The 24,472-nt window shown below is 41.1% G+C and overlaps 1 protein-coding gene across 4 annotated transcripts in view; it reads left to right on the plus strand.

Moving 5' to 3' along the window:
• Window positions 1-24,237, plus strand: part of LOC116463238 (serine/threonine-protein kinase LATS1) — a 58,659-nt gene extending 34,422 nt beyond the window's left edge. For 3 of the 4 annotated variants that reach the window (XM_032146264.2, XM_058434514.1, XM_032146265.2), the window contains 5 exons: window positions 703-2,216; window positions 4,844-5,426; window positions 8,487-8,669; window positions 8,862-8,968; window positions 20,911-24,237. In XM_032146264.2, the coding sequence (XP_032002155.1) occupies window positions 703-2,216; window positions 4,844-5,426; window positions 8,487-8,669; window positions 8,862-8,968; window positions 20,911-21,420 (2,897 nt within the window). In that variant the 3' untranslated portion in view covers window positions 21,421-24,237. Of the gene's footprint in view, window positions 1-702; window positions 2,217-4,843; window positions 5,427-8,486; window positions 8,670-8,861; window positions 8,969-14,033; window positions 14,133-20,910 lie in introns of all 4 variants that reach the window. The other variant, XM_058434515.1, reaches the window with a different exon arrangement.
• The last annotated feature ends 235 nt before the right edge of the window (window positions 24,238-24,472 follow it).

Below are 24,472 nucleotides of genomic sequence, written 5' to 3' on the forward strand. Positions count from 1 at the left end.
TATACATGCATATATATGAAATTATATCTCTTCAAAAATATATATATATTTTTTGAGATGGAGTCTTGCACTGTCACCCAGGCTGGAGTGCAGTGGCACAATCTCAGTTCACTGCAGCATTGGCCTTCTTGGTTCACACAATTCTCTTGCCTCAGCCTCCCGAGTGGCTGGGACTACAGGGGCACACCACCACGCCTGGCTAAATTTTTTGTATTTTTAGTAGAAATGGAGTTTTACCATGTTGACCAGGCTGGTCTCGAACTCCTGGCCTCAAGTGATCCGCCTACCTCAGCCTCCCAAAGTGCTGGGATTACAGGCGTGAGCCACCACGCCTGGTCAAAAATAAATAAAATTCTAAAAGGTAAAAGGAAACCACTTAGTGAAATTTTATTTTTATAACTCTTTTTTTTTCTTTTTTTTGCTAAATTGAGCTAAATAACATGTATTATTACCTCACATATCATTTTTTTGTAGTGAGAACACTTAAAATTTACTCTCTTAGCAATTTTCAGGAGTACAATATGTTGTTATTAACTACAGTCACCATTTTGTACAAGAGATCACTTGAACTTTTTATATTTTTATAATTCTTGAAAGAGAATTGAGTATCATTTGTAAAATCAGAATTGCAAGCTAAGGTTTTCAAAAATGAGAGGTTAAAAACATGATTCTTTTTTCTCTTTATCTCTCTTATAACCGCAGGGAATGTGCAACAATCAGTTAACCGCAAACAGAGCTGGAAAGGTTCTAAAGAATCCTTAGTTCCTCAGAGGCATGGCCCACCACTAGGAGAAAGTGTGGCCTATCATTCTGAGAGTCCCAACTCACAGACAGATGTAGGAAGACCTTTGTCTGGATCTGGTATATCAGCATTTGTTCAAGCTCACCCTAGCAACGGACAGAGAGTGAACCCCCCACCACCACCTCAAGTAAGGAGTGTTACTCCTCCACCACCTCCAAGAGGCCAGACTCCCCCTCCAAGAGGTACAACTCCACCTCCCCCTTCATGGGAACCAAACTCTCAAACAAAGCGCTATTCTGGAAACATGGAATACGTAATCTCCCGAATCTCTCCTGTCCCACCTGGGGCATGGCAAGAGGGCTATCCTCCACCACCTCTCAACACTTCCCCCATGAATCCTCCTAATCAGGGACAGAGAGGCATTAGTTCTGTTCCTGTTGGCAGACAACCAATCATCATGCAGAGTTCTAGCAAATTTAACTTTCCATCAGGGAGACCTGGAATGCAGAATGGTACTGGACAAACTGAGTTCATGATACACCAAAATGTTGTGCCTGCTGGCACTGTGAATCGGCAGCCACCACCTCCATATCCTCTGACCGCAGCTAATGGACAAAGCCCTTCTGCTTTACAAACAGGGGGATCGGCTGCTCCTTCGTCATATACAAATGGAAATATTCCTCAGTCTATGATGGTGCCAAACAGAAATAGTCATAACATGGAACTATATAACATTAATGTACCTGGACTGCAAACAAACTGGCCTCAGTCATCTTCTGCTCCAGCCCAGTCATCCCCGAGCAGCGGGCATGAAATCCCTACATGGCAACCTAACATACCAGTGAGGTCAAATTCTTTTAATAACCCATTAGGAAATAGAGCAAGTCACTCTGCTAATTCTCAGGCTTCCGCTACAACAGTCACTGCAATTACACCAGCTCCTATTCAACAGCCTGTGAAAAGTATGCGTGTATTAAAACCAGAGCTACAGACTGCTTTAGCACCTACACACCCTTCTTGGATACCACAGCCAATTCAAACTGTTCAACCCAGTCCTTTTCCTGAGGGAACCGCTTCAAATGTGACTGTGATGCCACCTGTTGCTGAAGCTCCAAACTATCAAGGACCACCACCACCCTACCCAAAACATCTGCTGCACCAAAACCCATCTGTTCCTCCATACGAATCAATCAGTAAGCCTAGCAAAGAGGATCAGCCAAGCTTGCCCAAGGAAGATGAGAGTGAAAAGAGTTATGAAAATGTTGATAGTGGGGATAAAGAAAAGAAACAGATTACAACTTCACCCATTACTGTTAGGAAAAACAAGAAAGATGAAGAGCGAAGGGAATCTCGTATTCAAAGTTATTCTCCTCAAGCATTTAAATTCTTTATGGAGCAACATGTAGAAAATGTACTCAAATCTCATCAGCAGCGTCTACATCGTAAAAAACAATTAGAGAATGAAATGATGCGGGTAAAACCTTTTAAAATGTGCATTTTTATACTTAATCATCTGTTTGCTTGGTGTTTATTTTAAAATATTGTATCCAGTATTTTTCTTTCTTTTTATAGCTAAATACAACATATTATCAGTTATAGAATTTAAAAGTGAATAAATATTAAAGTACTTTTGATTGTAGCATTTTATTTTAGTATTTCAAGATTTATTCAGAATTTCCTATGATAAAATCTCATGTAAATTAAGAAAAATATAATTTGTGGTATACAGTTTAGGTGTACATAATACCTTTATATGAAAATTGGAGGAAGGGTTGTCTTCTAGGTTTCATACAATATCTTACAACATTTAAAAATAGACTAGAAATATGTGGGTCCCAGGCCGAGCATGGTGGCTCACACCTGTAATCCCAGCATTTTGGAAGGCTGAGGTGGGCAGATCGTGAGGTCAGGAGATCGAGACCATCCTGCCTAACACAGTGAAACCCCGTCTCTACTAAAAATACCAAAAAAAATTAGCCGGGCATGGTGGCGGGTGCCTGTAGTCCCAGCTACTCAGAAGGCTGGAGGCAGGAGAATGGCGTGAACCTGGGAGGCGGAGGTTGCAGTGAGCCGAGATCACACCACTGCACTCCAGCGTGGGTGACAGAGCGACACTCCATCTCAAAAAGAAAAAAAAAAGAAATACGTGGGTCTCATCTCTTGATATACTTACGAAACATTTACTTGTAGAAAATTTGGAGTTTATAGGTTTATTCATCACATAGATCTTATTAAAAAGTGTAAAAGAAGTTCCCTTCAGTTATATTTCTCCCTTCTCATTTCATTTTTATAATATACTGGAGAAAAATGTGCTACAATTATTTAATCAAACTATACTAAAAGGGAGATCAGAGTAAGTAAACACACTTTAATCTGTGTTGTCATTCCACATGGATCTCTTCACTGGATATTAAGGTAGTACGATCATCTTTTTTTTTTTTTTTTTTTTTTCTGAGATGGAATCTCACTCTGTTGCCAGGCTGGAGTGCAGTGGCGCCATCTCGGCTCACTGCAACCTCCGCCTCCCAGGTTCAAGCAATTCTCCTGCCTCAGCCTCCCCACTAGCTGGGACTACAGGCGCCCGTCAGCACGCTGAGCTAATTTTTTATTTTTAGTAGAGGCGGGGTTTCACCATGTTGGCCAGGCTGGTTTTGATCTCTTGACCCCGTGACCCACCCGCGTCTGCCTCCCAAAGCGCTGGGATTACAGGCGTGAGCCACTGCGCCAGCCATTATTGTTTTTATCATATGCTTAGAATTCAAAGATTTGACTCCTAATCTTACATCTGTCACTCACAATCCGAGAGGCTTAACCTTGTGATTAAACACCTTTATATACTTGAACCATTCTTTTAAAATGATTTTAACAAATCTGATTTTACAGTATTGTTATTTCTATTTTGTATTTTATTAAATGAGAAATACCATAATTTCTATGACTTATCCATATTTTAGTTCTTAGGATTTCTTACTAAATTCTGTCTATGTGTATTTTCTTAGTTTTTTTTTCCTTTTTCCTCTTCACTTTCACTAATAGCTGATTTAAACTTTTATGGTGTTGGAAGCTTTGCTGACTTCTGTAGTCTCCATTACTGTGTAGGCAAGTAAGATTTTAAGAGAAACAGTTCTGAACTGAGTCTAGCATGCCATCCTTCTTAAAAGATTTTGCATGCAAATGTGAATCCTAACAGAAGCATGTGGTTGCTCTATTTTAGTCTTGTATTTCTAGAATTAGACCCCACTTTTCCAACTGAATTTCTTTTCTATTTAAACCCTTTAATTAATTCTTTATTAATTAGCCAAAATGTTTCTCCCTTCTAAATCCAGGCATTCCATATCTATAATACTTAGAAGTTAGTTTTTGTTTTTAATCTATTTTTTGATATCTTCATGAGTCACACTGAAGTATTCCTAAATATCCAAAGGATATCTTGTAAACAACCAGGTTGTTCTTTTCGAAGTAGGAGAAACCCTTTGCAATTTGTGTTAGTGGTGGACCGTGAGTCGCACCTTTACTCTAATGCCCTGAAAAATAGAAAAGGAAAGATTATTAATGACTGTTGTATATTTATTGAGAATAAGGAAAGGACTGGTGGGTTAGAAAAGGCATTGTTTTGTTGTTCTTTGGTACATTAATTTTTTAGAATAAATGAGCCTGGAGTGGAAGAATTTTTTTCATGAAAGACAAAATAGGAAGAATATTTGAGGCCTAGGCATTCCACCAAGAGAAGCATATAACAGAGAGATAAATGAAGATGCATGTTAACAGATGTTTGTTGCACATTGAGAACCTTTTTTTTTTTTTTTCCTTTTTTTCGGAGTGCATTACAGAAGAGTAGAAAGCTTACTCATCTGGTACCCTCTTCTTGCGCTCCACAGCTGAATTTGCATATGTACTCACTTTGAATATCCTTTTAACTACCCCTTAGGCTGCACTTTTGATCATTAATTTCCTTTGAAATGTTTTCTAGATTTCTAACATGCTTTATTAAAAATTATGCATTTAACCTTTAAATATATGCCTGAATTTTTCCCAAGCTATTTCTTAATATTCAATATTGAAGAAGATTATTCTTATTTAACATCTAGTTTATTTGCCTAGGTTGGATTATCTCAAGATGCCCAGGATCAAATGAGAAAGATGCTTTGCCAAAAAGAATCTAATTACATCCGTCTTAAAAGGGCTAAAATGGACAAGTCTATGTTTGTGAAGATAAAGACACTAGGAATAGGAGCATTTGGTGAAGTCTGTCTAGCAAGAAAAGTAGATACTAAGGCTTTGTATGCAACAAAAACTCTTCGAAAGAAAGATGTTCTTCTTCGAAATCAAGTCGCTCATGTTAAAGCTGAGAGAGATATCCTGGCTGAAGCTGACAATGAATGGGTAGTTCGTCTATATTATTCATTCCAAGATAAAGACAATTTATACTTTGTAATGGACTACATTCCTGGGGGTGATATGATGAGCCTATTAATTAGAATGGGCATCTTTCCAGAAAATCTGGCACGATTCTACATAGCAGAACTTACCTGTGCAGTTGAAAGTGTTCATAAAATGGGTTTTATTCATAGAGATATTAAACCTGATAATATTTTGATTGATCGTGATGGTCATATTAAATTGACTGACTTTGGCCTCTGCACTGGCTTCAGATGGACACACGATTCTAAGTACTATCAGAGTGGTAAGTAAACTCATAAAATTTAGTTTGTTTATAATAATGTAATTTATTGATGTAGTAAAATATAAGATGGTATCATCACTGGATGAGAGCCAGAAGATGTGGGTCAGGTCTTGATTCTGTTGGATAAACTTGGGTGAATCCTTTAGGCACTTAGACTTATAAAATGAAAGAATGTGCTAGACTTGATTATTTCTAAATATTATTAACATTTTTGAGTCACACCTTGTACATTTTATTTGAAAATATGTCAGACAAATAACTTTTTTTTTTTTTGATGGAGTCTCGCTCTGTTGCCCAGGCTGGAGTGCAGTGGCACGATCTTGGCTCACTGCAACCTCCCCATCCTGGGTTCAAGTGATTCTCCTGCCTCAGCCTCCTGAGTAGCTGGGATTACAAGCACCCGCCACCACACCTGGCTAATTTTTGTATTTTTAATAGAGATGGGGTTTCGCCATGTTGGCCAGGCTGATCTCGAACTCCTGACCTCAGGTGATCCACCTGTCTCAGCCTCCCAAAGTGCTGAGATTATAGGTATGAGCCCCTGCGCCTGGCCAAATAACATTTTAAAAATAATTTTTTAATGAATCCTCATATCCACCATTCAGTTAAAGAACTAGATTATCAGTACTTTAGAAGCCCCTAAACAATCACTTCCCCTTTTCTCCTCCACAAAGATAATTATTATTTCAGAACTTTATAATCGGTTATTTTTATCGATACTTTTATCACAAATGTATGTATCTCTAAATAATATATTATTTCATTTTGCCTATTCTTTATTTAAATATAATCTATATATATTCTTTATGTTGACTTGTTTGAGGTTCCTCCATGTTATTGCATGTAACGTTTATTTTCACAACTATTTAGGATTTCATTACATGACTGTTACACAACTTATATAACCCTAAACACTTTATGATCCTTGATCCTATTTTATCCTCACAATGTCACTGTGAGGCAGGATGAAGAAACTGACACCTAGTTAGATGAAGTAACCTGCCCAAGGTCAGACAGAAATCAAGTGTAAGGGCTAGGCTTTGAACCCAGGTTTGTCTGATTTCAGGGCCCATGTTATTTCTACTACACCACACTGCCTCACCAAGATCCCTCCAAGCGCTAATGGAAGTGTAAGTCAATCTAACATTTGTTAAATACTATGTACTAGGTGCTTAACAATATATTCTAATATGCTCACAACAATTCTGAGGTAAGTATTATTAGCCTCCTGTACTTCTGTGAACACAAGTAGATTGACATTAAAATGGGTAGAACTGAGACAATTGAACCTACTTTAATGTTTGACATAGTGGAATTTAGTGTCTCCCCAGATTTGACTGAATTATTACCTGGAAAGCTTCTTAAAAACATGATTCCTAGGCTCTATTCCCGTCTTTTGATCAAAAATCTTCACTGGGGCATAGAAATCTTTTTGTTGTTGTTTTTTGTTTGTTTGTTTGTTTTTGAGACGGAGTCTCGCTCTGTTGCCCAGGCTGGAGTGCAGTGGCGCAATCTTGGCTCACTGCTAGCTCCACCTCCCGGGTTCACGCCATTCTCTTGCCTCAGCTTCCCGAGTAGCTGGGACTACAGCTGCCTGCAACCATGCCCGGCTAATTTTTTTTTTTTTTTTTTTTTGTATTTTTAGTAGAGACCAGGTTTCACCATGTTAGCCAGGACGGTCTCAATCTCCTGACCTCATGATCCACCTGCCTTGGCCTCCCAAAGTGGCTGGGATTACAGGCGTGAGTGACCGCGCCCGGCCTGTTTGGTTTTTTTTTTTTTTGAGATGGAGTCTTGGTCTGTTGCCAGGCTGGAGTGGAGTGGCGCGATCTCAGCTCACTGCAGCCTCCATCTCCTGGGTTCAAGCGATTCTCCTGCCTCAGCCTCCCGAGTAGCTGGAATTACAGGTGCGCTCCACCACACCCAGCTAATTTTTGTATTTTTAGTAGAGATGGGGTTTCACCATGTTGGCCAGGATGGTCTTAATCTCTTGACCTCGTGATCCACCCACCCCAGCCTCCCAAAGGGAAATCATATTTTAATCAAACATCCCAGATAAATGTTACAGTTAGGTTAATTTCTTATATTCTAGGTGACTTCATGCCATCTATATGTCAGTGACTTCCAAATCTCTCTCTCCAGAAATGGCCTTTCTCTGAAATTTGTAATTTCTCTATCCAACTGCTTCCCGGCTATCTTCACATGGATTTCAAATAGGCCTTTCAAACTTCACATGACCCATAAAGAACTCTTTTTTTTTTTTAAAGCATAAATCAGATACTGTTATCTTCTTGCTTCGAACTCTGCAATATCTTTTCACTTTACTTGAGGTAAAAGGCAGACCATTGCTTGCAAAACCCACGTGTATTCCTGCCACATTTCTTACGGTTCTTGCCCCATTTCCTACAGTTCTCCCCTTTATCAGCTGCACTGGTCTTCTCTCTGTTGCTGTTATTTCTGTGTGGAATACCTAATCCTGATTTTTAAATGGTTGAGTCCTTCTTGTTTTTTTACGGTTTAGCTGAAGTCACCTTCTCAATTGGTCTTCCCTGGCCATTCAGTCCTATGTAGCTATCCAGTCACATTTGTTACATCACCCTGTGTTGATTCTCTGTGTAGGGTATGTCACTGTTTCTTATATGTGTAATTGTTTGTTTTGTTTCTTTTCCTACTAGAATGTAACCAGAGCTTTGTCTTATCACTGTCATTTATTGAATGAAAGACGGATCTAATTTGTTTGAAAGTTTGTCCAGAGTAGTAACAGGGAGTGGGCTAAATAACAAACTCTTAATCTCCCCATGACTCATATTGTTATTATTTAACATTGCATAAATTACTAAATCTTAGGCTAATTTTTTTTAAGTGTAAAATCCTTCCTATTGACATCTCAGGAAGCAGGCTCTAATTGGTAATAAACACCGTCAGTGATTTGGCATACATTGTGTCTTAGTTTGTCACAAGGGAGAATGTTGTTAACCCTAAACCATGATGTCAGAAGATTAGACTTCAGGTTTACTGTTGTCCTTGTTGACTTTATTTATTTATTCTTTTGTTGTGCAGGTGACCATCCACGGCAAGATAGCATGGATTTCAGTAATGAATGGGGGGATCCCTCAAGCTGTCGATGTGGAGACAGACTGAAGCCATTAGAGCGGAGAGCTGCACGCCAGCACCAGCGATGTCTAGCACATTCTTTGGTTGGGACTCCCAATTATATTGCACCTGAAGTGTTGCTACGAACAGGTAAAGCACTTCTTTCATATATATTCTCAGTAGGCCTTTAGACCAGCCAAAACGACACTAGAATATGCCTTATTTTTCAGGCTTATAATAAAAGTATTAATTTTACGGTATAAATTGGTGATTTAATGTTAATTTTTATTCTGAGCATTTTTAACGTGCTTATAAATAACTAACTTTGATATCTTATTTTAGGATACACACAGTTATGTGATTGGTGGAGTGTTGGTGTTATTCTTTTTGAAATGTTGGTGGGACAACCTCCTTTCTTGGCACAAACACCATTAGAAACACAAATGAAGGTAAGGTATGGCATCTATATCAAAAGAATTCTCACAAAGTTGCTACATCATTGACTTTTATTTATTACTACTTAGAGCATTTTAGTCTGGAGTTAAAGAATGAACTTGGGCCTGGTGCAGTGGCTCACACCCATAATGCCAGTTCTTTGGGAGGCTGAGGCAGGAGGATTGCTTGAGCCTAGGAGTTCAAGATCAGCCTGGCAACAATGTGAGACCACATCTCTACAAACAAATATTTTTTAATTTAAAAAAGGAAAAGAATGAACTTGTAAGGGTATACGAACTCACCAGAATTGCATATGTGAATTCTCCAGTCTCCGTGTTGCCATATCCCCATAATCTTGTATCCCCCCTCACTCATACACCATACTCATATATCATATATCATTCTCAAAAAGGTCTTTAGGCCAGGCACGGTGGCTCATGCCTGTAATCCTACCACTTTGGGAGATGTAGGCGGGTGGATCACCTGAGGTCAGGAGTTTGAGATCAGCCTGGCCAACATGGCGAAACCCCGTCTCTACTAAAAATACAAAAATTAGCGGGGTGTGGTGGCAGGCGCCTGTAATCCCAGCTACTTGGGAGGCTGAGGCAGGAAAATCCCTTGAACTCAGAAGGCAGAGGTTGCAGTGAGCCAAGATCTTGCCATTGCACTCCACCCTGGGTGAAAGAGCGAAACTCCTTCTCAGACAAAACAAAACAAAAAGGTCTTTAGTCCGTTTTGAAGATTTATTCCAGTTTACTCTTTGTCACCTACTGCCTCCTGGCTTTGTCTCCTTCTATGCAAACTACAAACAAATGTTTATATCCCCACTTGAAAATACCTCTGGCACTTAAATGAGAAGCTACCCACAATTTTGACCATACACTGTCTGATTTAATACCCTTTAGTGATTGTCCATGGGTTAAAGTTGAAATTTGCCCTCTGTTCATACCATTCCCTCTGTCTGGAATGTCCTACTTCCATCTCTCTCTTCTATAACCCTTCCTCCTTTCTGAAGTCTAATTAACTCCTGGTCATTCTCTTTTTTTTTTTGATACAGAGTCTTGCTCTGTCATCAGGCTAGAGTGCAGTGGTGTGATCTCAGTTCACTACAACTTCTGCCTCCTGGGTTCAAGCGATTCTCGTGCCTCAGCCTCCCGAGTAGCTGGGATTACAGGCATGCGCCATCACACCCAACTAGTTTTTGTATTTTTAGTGGAGACGGGGTTTCACCATGTTGGCCAGGATGGTCTCGAACTCCTGAACTCATGATCTGCTCGCCTCGGCCTCCCAGTGAGCCACCGTGCCCGGCCTCCTGATCATTTTTTTTTTTTTTTTTTGGGACGGAGTCTCGCTCTGTCACCCAGGCTGGAGTGCAGTGGCGTGATCTTGGCTCACTGCAAGCTCCGCCTGCCGGGTTGACGCCATTCTCCTGCCTCAGCCTGTCCAAGTAGCTGGGACTACAGGCGCCCGCCACCATGCCTGTCTAATTTTTTTGTATTTTTAGTAGAGACGGGGTTTCACCATGGTCTCGATCTCCTGACCTCGTGATCCACCCGCCTCGGCCTCCCAAAGTGCTGGGATTACAAGCGTGAGCCACCGCGCCTGGCCAATCATTCTTAATTATTCTTTGAGGGCCAGACATGATGGCTCATGTCTGTAATCCCAGCACTTTATTTATTTTGAGATAAGGTAAAAACATTTCACCTAAGGTGGAATGCAGTGGCATGATCTCCTCTCATGCAACCTCTGTCTCCTGGCTTAAGCGACTTCTCTCAGCCTCCTGGGTAGATGGGACCGCAGGTGCATTTTTTTTGTATTTTTTGTAGATATAGGGTTTCGCCATGTTGCCCAGGCTGGTCTCAAACTCCTGGGCTCAAGTGATCCATCCACCTCAGCCTCCCAAAGTGCTGGGATGGGTGCAGTGGTTCACACCTGTAATCCCAACATTTTGCAAGGTCGTGGCAGACAGATCACTTGAGCCCAGGAGTTTGAGACCAGCCTGGGCAACATGGTGAAACCCCATCTGTACAAAAAATACAAAAAACTTAGCCAGCCACGGTAATGCATATTTGTGATCCTATCTACCTGGGAGGCTAAGGTTGGAGGGTCACTAGAGCCTAGGAGACATTGCAGTGAGCCATATTCGTGCCACTGCACTCCAGCCTAGATGACAGAGTGAGATCCCGTCTCAAAAAATAAAAAATTTGGCTCGGCGTGGTGGCTCACACATAATCCCAGCACTTTGGGAGGCCAAGGCAGGTGGATCACCTGAGGTCAGGAGTTTGAGACCAGCCTGGCCAACGTGGTGAAACCCCGTCCCTACTAAAAATACAAATATTAGCTGGGTGTGGTGGCGCGCCCCTGTAATCCCAGCTACTTGGGAGGCTGAGGCACGGGGATTGCTTGAACCCAGGAGGCAGAGGTTGCAGTGAGCTGAGATTGCACCATTGCACTCCAGCCTGGGCAATAAGAGCAAAACTCTGTCTAAAAAAAAAAAAATTCTTCTTTGAGAGTTTCCTGAGATTCCATCGTTTCTTTGATTTCCACTTTTCTTAAGCTATAACTTCTTCAGTCATTGCATTTAATAGAGATGGTTTTACATTAGCCGGGCATGGTGACTCATGCCTGTAATCCCAGCACTTTGGGAAGCTGAGGCAGGTGGATCACCTGAAGTCGGGAGTTTGAGACCAGCCTGACCAACATGGTGAAACCCTGTCTCTACTAAAAATACAAAAATTAGCCGTGCATGGTGGCTGGCACTTGTAGTCCCAGCTATACGGGAGGCCCTGAGGCAGGAGAACTGTTTGAACCTGGGAGGCAGAGGTTGCAGTGAGCCGAGATTGCGCCATTGCACTCCAGCCTGGGCGACAGAATGAGACTCCATCTCAAAAAAAAAAAAAGAAAGAAAAAAAGGAAATGGTTTTACATTTTAAAACTTCTTTTAGGATTTGTTACAGTATAGGTCTGCTGATAATGCATTCTCTCAGGTTTGTCTCGGGTATGTCTGAAATTATCTTCATTTTGCCTTCATTTGAATATAAGTATATTTGTGTGTAGGTGTATGAGAGAGAGAAAAAAAAAAAATTGTATGCTTTCTCCCTAAGGTTGAGAACAAGGCAGGAATGTCCATTCTCATCAATTCTATGTTCTGGAATCTTAGCCAGCATAATACAGCAATGAAAAGAAATAAAAGGGCTGGGCGCGGTAGCTCATGCATGTAATCCTATCACTTTGGTAAGCCAAGGCGAGTGGATTGCTTGAGCCAAGAATTGGAGACCAGCCTGGGCAAACATGGCGCAACTGTGTCTCTACAAAAAAATAGAAAAATTAGCTGAGCATGGCAGTGTGCACCTGTAGTCCCAGCTACTCATGAGGCTGAGGTGGGAGGATCACCTGAACCTGGGGAGGTCAAGGCTGCAGTGAGCCGTGATTATACCACTGCACTGCAGCCTGCGTAATAGAGTAAGATCCTATCTCAAAAAAAAAAAAGAAAAGGAAGAAGTAAAAAATAAAAACTTCCCCTATTCAAAAATGATATAATTTTCTATATCGAAAATCCCAGGAAATCTATAGGTGTAGAGTACAAGAATAACACATAAAATCCATCCATTTCTTTGTTTTTTTTTTTTGAAACAGTTTCACTCTTGTTGCCCAGACTGGAGTGCAATGGTGCTGTCTTGGCTCACTGCAACCTCTGCCTCCTGGGTTCAAGTGAGCCTCCTGCCTCAGCCTCCTGAGTAGCTGGGACTACAGGCATGCGCCACCATCCCAGTTAATTTTGTATTTTTAGTAAAGACCGGGTTTTACCATGTTGGTCAGTCTGGTCTTGAACTCCTGACCTCAGGTGGTCCGCCCGCCTCGGCCTCCCAAAGTGCTGGGATTACAGGCGTGAGCCACTGTGCCCGGCCAAAATCCATCTATTTCTATATTTAAGCAATGAAAACTGGAAACTAAAATTTAAAAACGATACCATTCACAATAGCTCCTCTGAAATAAAATACTTTGGTATAAATCTACAACATGAGCAAGATTTGTATGCCGATTGCTACTGAAAGAAATCATAGGCTGGGCACGGTGACTCACACCTGTAATCCCAGCACTTTGGGAGGCCAGGGCAGGCAGATCACCTGAGGTCAGGAGTTTGAGACCAGCCTGGCCAAAATGTCACCACACCCAGCTAATTTTTGTATTTTTAGTAGAGACAGGGTTTCACTATGTTGGCCAGGCTGGTCTCAAACTCCTGACCTCAAGTGATCCACCCGCCTCAGCCTCCCAAAGTGTTGGGATTACAGACATGAGCCATCACGCCCAGCCTAAGTTTTCACTATCTACCTAGAATTTATACTTTACCACTTCAAGTTCAACGTAGAACCATACTGCCATATAGGTCCCTTTATTCTCTACTATTTATGTTGTAGTTACTTGATTTTTCTTCTTTTTTTTTTTTGACAAGGTCTTGCTCTGCCGCCCACGCTGGAGTGCAGGGTCGTGATCTCAGCTCACTGCAACTTCTGCCTCCCGGGTTCGAGATTCTCCCATGTCATCCTCCTGGATTACAGGCACATGCCACTGTGCTTGGCTAATTTTATTATTTTGTAATCAAGACTAGTCACTATGTTGCCCAGGCAGCTCTTGAACTTCTGGGCTGAAGCAATCCTCCCACGTTGGCCTCCCAAAATGTTGGGATTACAAGCATGAGCCTGCACCTGGCTTGTAGTTATTTTATACATTACATCTACATACGCTTAAAACCTCATCCGGCCAAGCACAGTGGCTCACGCCTGTAATCCCAGCACTTTGGGAGGCCGAGGCAGGTCGATCATGATGTCAGGAGATCGAGACCATCCTGGCTAACACGGTGAAACCCCGTCTCTACTAAAAGTACAAAAAATTAGCCGGGCATGTTGGCGGGTGCCTGTAGTCCCAGCTACTCAGGAGGCTGAGGCAGGAGAATGGCGTGAACCCGGGAGGCGGAGCTTGAAGTGAGCCGAGATGGCGCCACTGCACTCCAGCCTGGGCAGCAGATAGACTCCGTCTCAATCAATCAATCAATCCATCAATCAATAAATCCTCATCCAGCCAGGTGTGGTGGCTCACACCTGTAATCTCAGTGCTTTGGAAGGCCACAGCAGGAAGAACACTGGAACCCAGGAGTTTGAGATCAGCCTGGGCAACATAGTAAGACCCTGTCTCTACAAAAAAAATTTTTTAATTAGCCTAGCATGCTGGTGTGTGGTAGTACACGCCTACAGTCCCAGGTACTTGGGGCGGGGCACTAGTAAGTGGGAGGATCCCTTAAGTCCAGGAGGTCAAGGCTGCAGTAAGAGCTAAGAGTGTACCACTGCACACCAGCCTGGGCAACAAAATGTGACCCTGTCTCAAAACCTACCTCATCCAACAATGTAACAATTTTGCTTTCAACCATCAAGTTCTTTTAAAGAACTCAAGGTGAGAGGCTGAATGCAGTGGCACATGCCTGCAATCCCAGCACTTTGGGAGGCTGACGCAAGAGGATTGTTTGAAGTCAGGAGTTCAAGACCAGCGTGAGTAACAAATCATAGACAGTGTCTCTACCAAAAAAAAAAAAAAAAATTGCTGGGCATGGTGGATGGTGGCACATGCCTGTGGTCCCAGCTGCTCCAGACACAGGAGGATCACTTGAGCCCAGGAGTTTGAGGCTGCAGTGAGCTATAATCATACCACTATGCTGTAGCCTGAGCAACAGAATGAGACCCTGTCAATAACAACAACAACAAAAAAATCAAGATGAGAAGAATAGTCATTTATGTTTACCTGGATATTTAGCGTTTTTCTTGCTCTTCATGCTTTCCTGGTGTTTCAAGATTCCTTCTATATCATGTCTCTTCCATCTGAACAACTTCCTAAAGCAGATACTTTAGAGCAAGTGTGTTGACAAGAGAGTCTCTTAATTTCTCTTCATATGAGAATGTCTTTATTTTGCCTTCCTTAGAATATTATCATTTGAGGCTGGGCACAGTGGCTCATGCCTGTAATCCCAGCACTTTGGGAGGCCGAGGCAGGTGGATCACCTGAGGTCAGGAGTTTGAGACCAGCCTGGCCAACATGTTGAAACCCCATCTCCAACAAAAATTAGCTGGGCTGGTGGCGTGCACCTGTAATCCCAGCTACTTGGGAAGCAGAGGCAGGAGAATTGCTTGAACCCAGGAGGCGATTGCAGGGAGACAAGATGACACCACTGCACTCCAGCCGGGGCGACAGACCGAGACTCCGTCTCAAAAAATATATGTATTATCACTTGATAGAAAATTCTGGGTTTTAGTTCTTACAGCACTTTAAAATGTCTACTTCCTTCTGTCGTTCATAATTTCATGAGACATCTGCAATTATTCAGATCTCTCAAATAATGCATTATGTTTCTGTAGCTGCTTTCAATAATTTTTTTTTTGTATTGTAATTATGATATGTCTGGGCATGGATTTCTTAGGCTTTATTCTGTTTGGTATTCACCAGGCATCTTAAATCTGTAGGTTTATGTCTTTGACCAAATTTGGGGTGTGTGCAGCCATCATGTCTTCAAATATTTATCTGTACCACACATTTTCTTTTGTGATGTTAATCACAGGAATGTTAGGCCTTTTGGTGTGGTCCCACAGATTTCTGAAGTTCTGCTTATATTTTAAGTTTTTGTTTTTTCTGCTGTTCAGAATGAGCAGTTGATGTAATTGCATAATTAGTATCCACCTCCTTTTCCTCCTTTTTTTTTTTTTTGAGAGACAGTCTTGTTTTGTTGCCCAGGCTGGAGTGCAGTGGCATGATTTCAGCTCACTGCAACCTCCAGCTCAAGCTCCTGGTTCAAGCAATCCTTCCACCTCGGCCTCCTGAGTCGCTGGGACTATAGGCACACCACCACACCCAGCTAATTTTCTGTATTTTTAGTAAGACAGGGTTCTTACCATGTTGGCCAGGCTGGTCTCCGGCTTCTGGCCTCAAGTGATCCACGCGCCTTGGCCTCCCGAAGTGCTGGGATTACAGGAGTGACACCACTGTGCACGGCCAGTATCAACCTATCTTCAAGTTCACTGATTTTTTTTTTTCCTCTGACATCGTCACTCTGCTATTGAGACTATCCATTGAGTTTTTTATTTTGGTTATTTTTCCATTATAAAATTTCTTTTTGATACTTTATATCTTTGATTTCTTTGCTGAGACCTATCTTTCATTTCATGAGTGTTCATCCTTATTTGGAGCATTTTTTGGGGGGACAGAGTCTCACTCTGTTGCCCAGGCTGGAGTGCAGTGGCATGATCTCTGCTCACTGCAAGCTCCGCCTCCCAGGTTTACACCATTCTCCTGCCTCAGCCTCCCAAGTAGCTGGGACTACAGGCACCCACCACCACGCCCAGCTAATTTTTTGTATTTTTAGTAGAGGTGGGGTTTCACCGTGTTAGCCAGGGTGGTCTTGATCTCCTGACCTCGTGATCTGCCCACCTCGGCCTCCCAAAGTGCTGGGATTACAGGCATGAGCCACCATGCCCAGCCTGGAGCATTTTTATAATGGCTACTTTTTTTTTTTTTTTTCAGACGGGGTCTCGCCCTGTTGCGCAGGCTGGGGTGCAGTGGCACGATCTCGGCTCACTGCAGCTTCCGCCACCGCCTCCCAGGTTTAAGCGATTGTCCTGCCTCAGCCTCCCGAGTAGCTGGGACTACAGGTGCCCGCCACCACGCCCGGGTAATTTTTTTGTGTTTTTAGTAGAGACGGGGTTTCACCACATTGGCCAGGCTGATCTTGAACTCTTGACCTTGTGATCTGCCCGCCTCAGCCTCCCAAAGTGCTGGGATTACAGGCGTGAGCCACCGCGCCTGCCCTATAATGGCTACTTTCAAGTTTTTGTCAGAAAATTCTAGCATCTATGTTATATCAATACTGACTTTTTCTATGTTGAAATTTTCCGTTTTTGTTTTTGTTTTTTGTATACTAAGTTATTTTGGATTGTATCCTGGACATTTTGAATAATACGTTATGAGACTCTGGTTTTTTTTTTTTTTTTTTTTGGAGACGGAGTCTCTCTCGGTCACCCAGGCTGGAGTGAGTGCAGTGGTGCGATCTCGGCTCACTACACCACCCAGGTTCAAGTGACTGTCCTGCCTCAGCCTCCCAGGTAGCTAGGACTGCAGGCGTGTGCTACCACGCCCGGCTAATTTTTGTACTTTTAGTAGAGACAGGGTTTCACTATGGTGGCCAGGCTGGTCTCGAACTCCTGACCTCAGGTGATCTGCCTACCTTGGCCTCCCAAAGTGCTGGGATTACAGGTGTGAGCCACCGCGTCCAGCCGAGATTCTGGATCTTATGGAGAATTTTGACCTTGTTTTGACAAGTATTAAACCTGGTTGGGTTCAGGCCACAAGTTCCAACCAGGCTTTTTTGATTTGAATGTCAGTTTCAAAGCCTTTTCCTTTCTAGGCAGATCTCTTTGTAGGCAGTGGTCTTTTCCTTAGTTCGGTTCTCAAAATCTTTGGTATGCTCCTTAGGATTAGATCCACATAAGTATAGTTTGGAGGGGGAGCCCAGCAGTTCATAAGCAACTTAATGGGGTCACTTGCCCAATCTCTTCCCTCTCTGTGATGTCCCCAGTACTTTCCTGTTCCCTGGGGCTCCCTGTTTAGTTCTCTGACCAGAAAGTGAGGCTTTACTTGTCCAACTCTGCCAGTGTCATAACTGCATCTGAATCCAGGACAAGGTGACAAAAGGACACAGAGAGAAAACGAGCAAAAGAGATTCAACCCATCTTCTTGGGACCCCATGCTTTATTAATTTATATATTTATGAGATGGAGTCTCACTCTGTCACCCAGGCTGGAGTGCAGTGGCACAATCTTGGCTCACTGCAACTCTGCCACCTGGGTTCAAGTGATTCTCCTGTCTCAGCCTCCCGAGTAGCTGGGATTACAGGTATGCACCACCACACCCCACTAATTTTTGTATTTTAATAGAGACGGGGCTTCACCATTTCGGCCAAGCTGGTCTCGAACTCCTGACCTCAAGTGATCGCCCCACCTCGGCCTCCCAAAGTGCTGGGATTACAGGCATGAGCCACCGCACCCAGCCCCATGCTATGTTATTTTATTTCCAATTGGAGAGGAAGGTTTGCCTGTCAGTTTTAGGTGCATACTGGCTCTTATTGCCACCTCTGTTGCTACCAGGAAACTCCTTTTCTACTCCCTGAGCCTGAACTAGAGGGACTTCTTCTAGAGCTCTCTGTCTGTGCTCAGCTCCTTCCAAGTTTTGGGCTACCTTGAGTCCAGCCTGCAGACCACTAGAGACAAAAAAAATGGAGCTGGGTGTGCTAGCAGAGGCCTGTAGTCCCAGTTACTCGGGAGGCTGAGGTGGGAGGATTGCTTGAGGCTAGGAGTTCAAGACCAGCGTGGACAACATAGTGAGAATCCTGTCTCTTACAAAATACTTTTTTTTAAATGGTCACCAGGTTTAATGGTACTTCAAATTTACATCTTCTCCCCTAATCTACCTGTTATTATTTACTTTTCAGGATCTTGAAGTAGCTGCTTCATGCATCCTGACCAGGTTTTATAGCTGCCTTCTGTGGGAGGGAGACAGGAGAGTATATGTAGTACATCTTCCTCAAAACTGGGACCTCTCTGGTTGCTTTTAGGGCTTTTTTCTCTTTAACTTTGGTTTTCTTCAGTTTGACCATGGTGTGCCTATGTGTAGTTTCCTTTGTATTTTTCTTGGTTGAGATTCACTCAGTTTCTTGAAATGTACATTAATGACTTTCATCGATTTCGGAAAATTTTCTGTCATTATCCCTTCACAGATTTATTTTGCTTCCTTCTCACCTTTTGAGACTCTAATGATTATACATGTGCTATTCCTTTGATACTGTCCTCCATTTCTCTTATGCTTTATTCTTTCTTTTATTCTACATGTTTTCTCTCTGTGCTTCAGTTTATATAATTTTATTCATCCATCTTTGAATTATCTGAATCTTTTGCTGTGCTTAGTCTTTTTTTTTTTTTTTTTGCCTTAAACGAAAAAATCCTAAATATACCTTAAAATAAAAAATATTAAACTTGGCCAGGCACAGTGACTCACGCCTGTAATTCTAGCACTTTGGGAGGCCAAGGTGGACAGATCACTTGAGGTCAGGAGTTCGAAACCAGCCGTGCCAACATGGTGAAACCCCATCTCTACTAAAAATACAAAAAAATTAGCTGTGTGAGGTGGTGGGCACCTGTAATCTCAGCTACTCAGGAAGCTAAGGCAGGAGAATCGCTTGAACCCAGGAGGCAGAGGTTGCAGTGAGCCGAGATCACGCCACTGCACTCCATCCTGGGCGACAGAGCAAGACTCTGTTTCAAAAAAAAAAAAAAAAAAAATTGTTCATCTCATTGTATATTTTTTTTATTTCTCTTGTTTGAAATAAGTGATGGAACTGGAAGCATAAATAACTATTATTAACTGTATCATTTTTTTTTCCAAAAGGAGTTTTTAAAATATTCTATTATTAGTTGAAGCCTCTCCATTTTCTAATCCGGAATAAGACTTTAAAAGGAACAAATAATAGAAGAGGGAGTATATTTTTCTTCCCTCTATAGTAGCTGACTAGCTCCTCTACGAATAAGGAAGATTATACTGTTCATTTATTCAGCTTTTTAGCAAATATTTATTGACTGCCTAACATGCGACAAGATGAAGATTTTTTTTTTCCTCTTTTGAGACAGGGTCTTGCTCTGTTGCCCAGGCTGGAGTGCAGTGGCACAATCACAGCTCACTGCAGCCTCGATCTCCCTGGGCTCAGGTCATCCTCCCACCTCAGCGTCTCAAGTATCTGGGACCACAGGTGTACACCACCAACCTGGCTAACTTTTGTATTTTTTGTAGATATGGGGTTTCACCATGTTGCCCAGGCTGGTCTTGAACTTCTGGGCTCAAGCAGTTCACCTACCTCGGCCTCCCAAAGTGCTAGGATTACAGGTGTGAGCCACAGTGCCTGCCCAAGTTGAAGGTATCTAAACTTGGTTAAATGACAATGCATTCTACCACTTAACAGAGTTTGCCCCAAATCCATTTAATATCATACTTTGAGTTGTATACCAATTCCCCTGCCTCCAAGAATTCAGCGGGAGAGACTAGGTAGTCTTAGGTAGTCTGGCTTCACTTGGCATTCCTTTCTTCCTCATTTCATTTTATTCCTAACCAGAGTTTTTTCTTTTCTTTTTTTTTTTTTGGAGACAGTGTCTCGCTCTGTCACACAGGCTGGAGTGCAGTGGTACAGTCATGGCTCACTGCAGCCTCAAACTCCTGGGCTCCAGGAATCCTTCTGCTTCAACCTCCTAAGTAGCTAGGACTACAGGTGCATGCCACCATACCTGGCTAATTTTTAAAGTTTTTTTGTAGAGAGGGGGTCTCGCTTTGTTGCCCAGGTTTGTCTTGAACCTTCCCAGCTTCAAGCAGTCCTCCCACCTCCGCCTCCCAGGGTGCTGGGATTACAGGCAAAAGCCACCACGCTTGGCAGCAGAAAAAGTTTTATCAAACATGTATTAAGTCTGTGCCAGGCAATTTACTGAGCACTAGGAGATACAAAGACCACTAAAACATAATCCCTAGCCTTAATGGAATTTTACATTTCAGTAGGACATAAACATAAATAGGTACCACAAGGTATTAGAAATATGATAGAAATAAATATGTGGTGCAGGGGAGGCAGAGTAGAACTAGTCATTTCTACCATAGGCAAAAAGGTTTACTAGGGGAGATTAAAACTGACAGTGAGTCTTATAATGTGAGTAGAAGTTGCCTGGAGAGGATGGGATAGGAGAAAAAATTATTTTCCAGCAAAATATCGTGTAATTTATTTAAAATACAAAAATAGCCCAGTGAGACTTTTGGTATAAAACTTGAAGGAAATTTTTATTTTTCTAATTTATCTCTTCCCCCTAATTTTAAAAAATCTTTAAAGGTTATCAACTGGCAAACATCTCTTCACATTCCACCACAAGCTAAACTCAGTCCTGAAGCTTCTGATCTTATTATTAAACTTTGCCGAGGACCCGAAGATCGCTTAGGCAAGAATGGTGCTGATGAAATAAAAGCTCATCCATTTTTTAAAACAATTGATTTCTCCAGTGACCTGAGACAGCAATCTGCTTCATACATTCCTAAAATCACACACCCAACAGATACATCAAATTTTGATCCTGTTGATCCTGATAAATTATGGAGTGATGATAACGAGGAAGAAAATGTAAATGACACTCTCAATGGATGGTATAAAAATGGAAAGCATCCTGAACATGCATTCTATGAATTTACCTTCCGAAGGTTTTTTGATGACAATGGCTACCCATATAATTATCCGAAGCCTATTGAATATGAATACATTAATTCACAAGGCTCAGAGCAGCAGTCGGATGAAGATGATCAAAACACAGGCTCAGAGATTAAAAATCGCGATCTAGTATATGTTTAACACACTAGTAAATAAATGTAATGAGGATTTGCAAAAGGGCCTGAAATGCGAGGTGTTTTGAGGTTCTGAGAGTAAAATTATGCAAATATGACAGAGCTATATATGTGTGCTCTGTGTACAATATTTTATTTTCCTAAATTATGGGAAATCCTTTTAAAATGTTAATTTATTCCAGCCGTTTAAATCAGTATTTAGAAAAAAATTGTTATAAGGAAAGTAAATTATGAACTGAATATTATAGTCAGTTCTTGGTACTTAAAGTACTTAAAATAAGTAGTGCTTTGTTTAAAAGGAGAAACCTGGTATCTATTTGTATATATGCTAAATAATTTTAAAAGACAAGAGTTTTTGAAATTTTTTTGAAAGACAGTTTTAGTTTTATCTTGCTTTAACCAAATATGAAACATACCCCGTATTTACAGAGCTCTTTTTTCCCCTCATAACCTTCTTTTTGGTACAAAATAAGCTAGAGAAATTAAGCCATCGTGTTGGTGAGTGTTCCTAGGCTAATGATAATCTGTATAAGTCACATCCTGAAACTAAGGAATACAGGGTTGAAAAAATATTAATATGTTTGTCAGAAGGAAAAATAATGCATTTATCTTCCCCCCGCACCACCCCGTGGAATATTTAATCTATTTAATCTTCTTGCATTTATTTCTCAAGAATTACTGGCTTTAAAAGAAGCCAAAGCACTACTAGCTGTTTTTCCATATTGGTATTTTTGATGCTGCTTCCAATTTTAAAAGGGAACAAAGCTTCCATAAATCAAAATTTTCAATACTAAAAGCTAAAATATTTCTCACCGTCCTAAGCAGAGAATTATTTTCATTTTCATATACTTTTCCTGTGTAGTAACTATTTTGATTATATCGTCAATGTTACCTGTTTCCTCTTTCAGAACAGTGCTGCATATACAGATTGTTATTGGCAAAGGAAAATCTGGCTATCTGGCAATATTTTACCTAAGGGCAGATTAATTGGTGAAAAAATTAACTCTTAAGATGGCCATTAATAATTAGGAAAGTTTACAGAGTGGTCTTAGTAGAAAATTCAAGTCCTCCTAATTTATTTAAGGTTAAATAATGTGTTCAACATGCCTATTATGTATAATGCTTAGGTTCTAAGGAAGATTAAGGTTTCATACCAAAATACATGTAGCTTGTCTTTTAGGAAGGGGAAAAAGGCTCTATTTTGACCGTAGTAAAATTTGTATTGTATTTTATTTCCTTTTCTTATTAAGCTCCACTGATAAGGGATTGTTTTTATCAAAAGTTACTATTTGTGGATTGGAGGCATAATTTTAATGATTTTCATACTTTTAGCTTTCTTCGCATAAAAGCTAATTGAAACTGTATGTGTAGTAAAATTAAAGGCAGAGATGTTGCAGTTGAATTGGAGAGTCAGGGCAAAGAACACTTATTAGCCCACACTTCCCACCTTTCTAGAGGTGGTCCTTTCAGAGCTCAGCCTGAAAACCTACTACTGTGTTATCGTGGGTTTTTTGGGGTTAGTGGTTCTTTTGAGAATCTGAAGGAAGCTGTGGGGTCTTCCCAGAAAAAAAAAAAAAAACATCAACACATACACATACAATGTTGCATGCAGTTTCAAGGGATTTTGGACATATTGAAACCTATCACAGGCTCTAGGTTATGGACCTCTGTCCCATGAGACAATTGATACATTAAACCTAAGAACTTTGTTTTTAACTTACCAGTCACTACTCAGCACATCTTATATAAGCTGATAATTTGTGATGGAAAAGGTCTGTAGCATGTGATATAAGGTGACCCTATCAATGCCTTTCTTGCTAATATTAAGTTGTTTTAAATATATCATTTGGAGTGGACTGAAATGTTGGGCTCATTACAAGCTTGTTACAGAAATATTTCTGAAAGATTTGTAATCAGAATTGTAAGACAATGTACTATCATGAAATGGCAGTCTTCACCTCATGGTTCATGGAACATTTGGTTAGTCCCATAAAATCCTATGCAAAACAAAGTAGTTCAAGAATTTTTAGGTGGGTACTGACGTTTATAAGCTGTTCCTCTTACTCTTTGGGCTTTTTCAGTCTGATTATTTAAATTTTCATTTAGTTGTTTTACTTTTGGACTAAGGTGCAATACAGTAGAAAATAACTTTGTTACATTTATGTTGTAGGAAAACTAAGGTGCTGTCTCCTCCCCCTTCCCTTCCCACAAAATCTGTATTTCCCCTATTGCTGAAATGTAACAGACACTACAAATTTTGTATTCTTTTTTTGCTTTTTGTTTTGAGACAGGGTCTCACTCTATCACCCAGACTGGAGGGCAGCGGCGCTTCACAGCTCACTGCATCCTCAACCTTGGGGGCTCCGCAGTCCTCCCACCTCAGCCTCCCAAGTAGCTGGGCATGCGCCACCAAGCCCAGCTAATTTTTGTATCTTTAGTAGAGATGGGGTTTCACCATGTTGCCCAGGTTGGTGTGAAATTCCTGGGCTCCAGTTATATGCCCACCTCAGCCTCCCAAAGTGCTGGGATTACAGACGTGAGCCACCACGCCTGGCGCAAATATGTATTCTTTTAAAATTTCCTCTGATACTATAAGCCTTTTGCATTTATCTGAAGCAGTATACATGCCTTTGGTATCAGCAATTTTAACAGTTTGGATATACTTATCGGCTATCTTATTCCAAAACTACATCTGCTTCTTCCAGTATAGAATCTGGTGCTTCCTGACCAAAAAGATGAGAAAAACAATGTTAAAAATATAGATGCTTTCCATTGAAATGGAGTGAAAACATTGGTTCTATATGTTTTCTTTTAAAATAATTTTCTTATTAAAAACTTGCTGTCTTTATTATACTTACCCTTTTTATGCATATCAATAGTATTTATAAGATGTGTTCTATAATTATGTAATTGTAGATACTGTTATGTATTGTCCAGTGATATCATAAGGCAGGCCCTACTGCTGTATCTTTTCTACCTTCTTATTTGTAATAGAAACTATAGAATGTATGACTAAAAAGTCACTTTGAGATTGACTTTTTAAAAAAGTTATTACCTTC

This window comes from Hylobates moloch, unplaced genomic scaffold, assembly GCF_009828535.3.
Source record: "Hylobates moloch isolate HMO894 unplaced genomic scaffold, HMol_V3 SCAFFOLD_29, whole genome shotgun sequence".
Lineage (NCBI taxonomy): Eukaryota > Metazoa > Chordata > Mammalia > Primates > Hylobatidae > Hylobates > Hylobates moloch.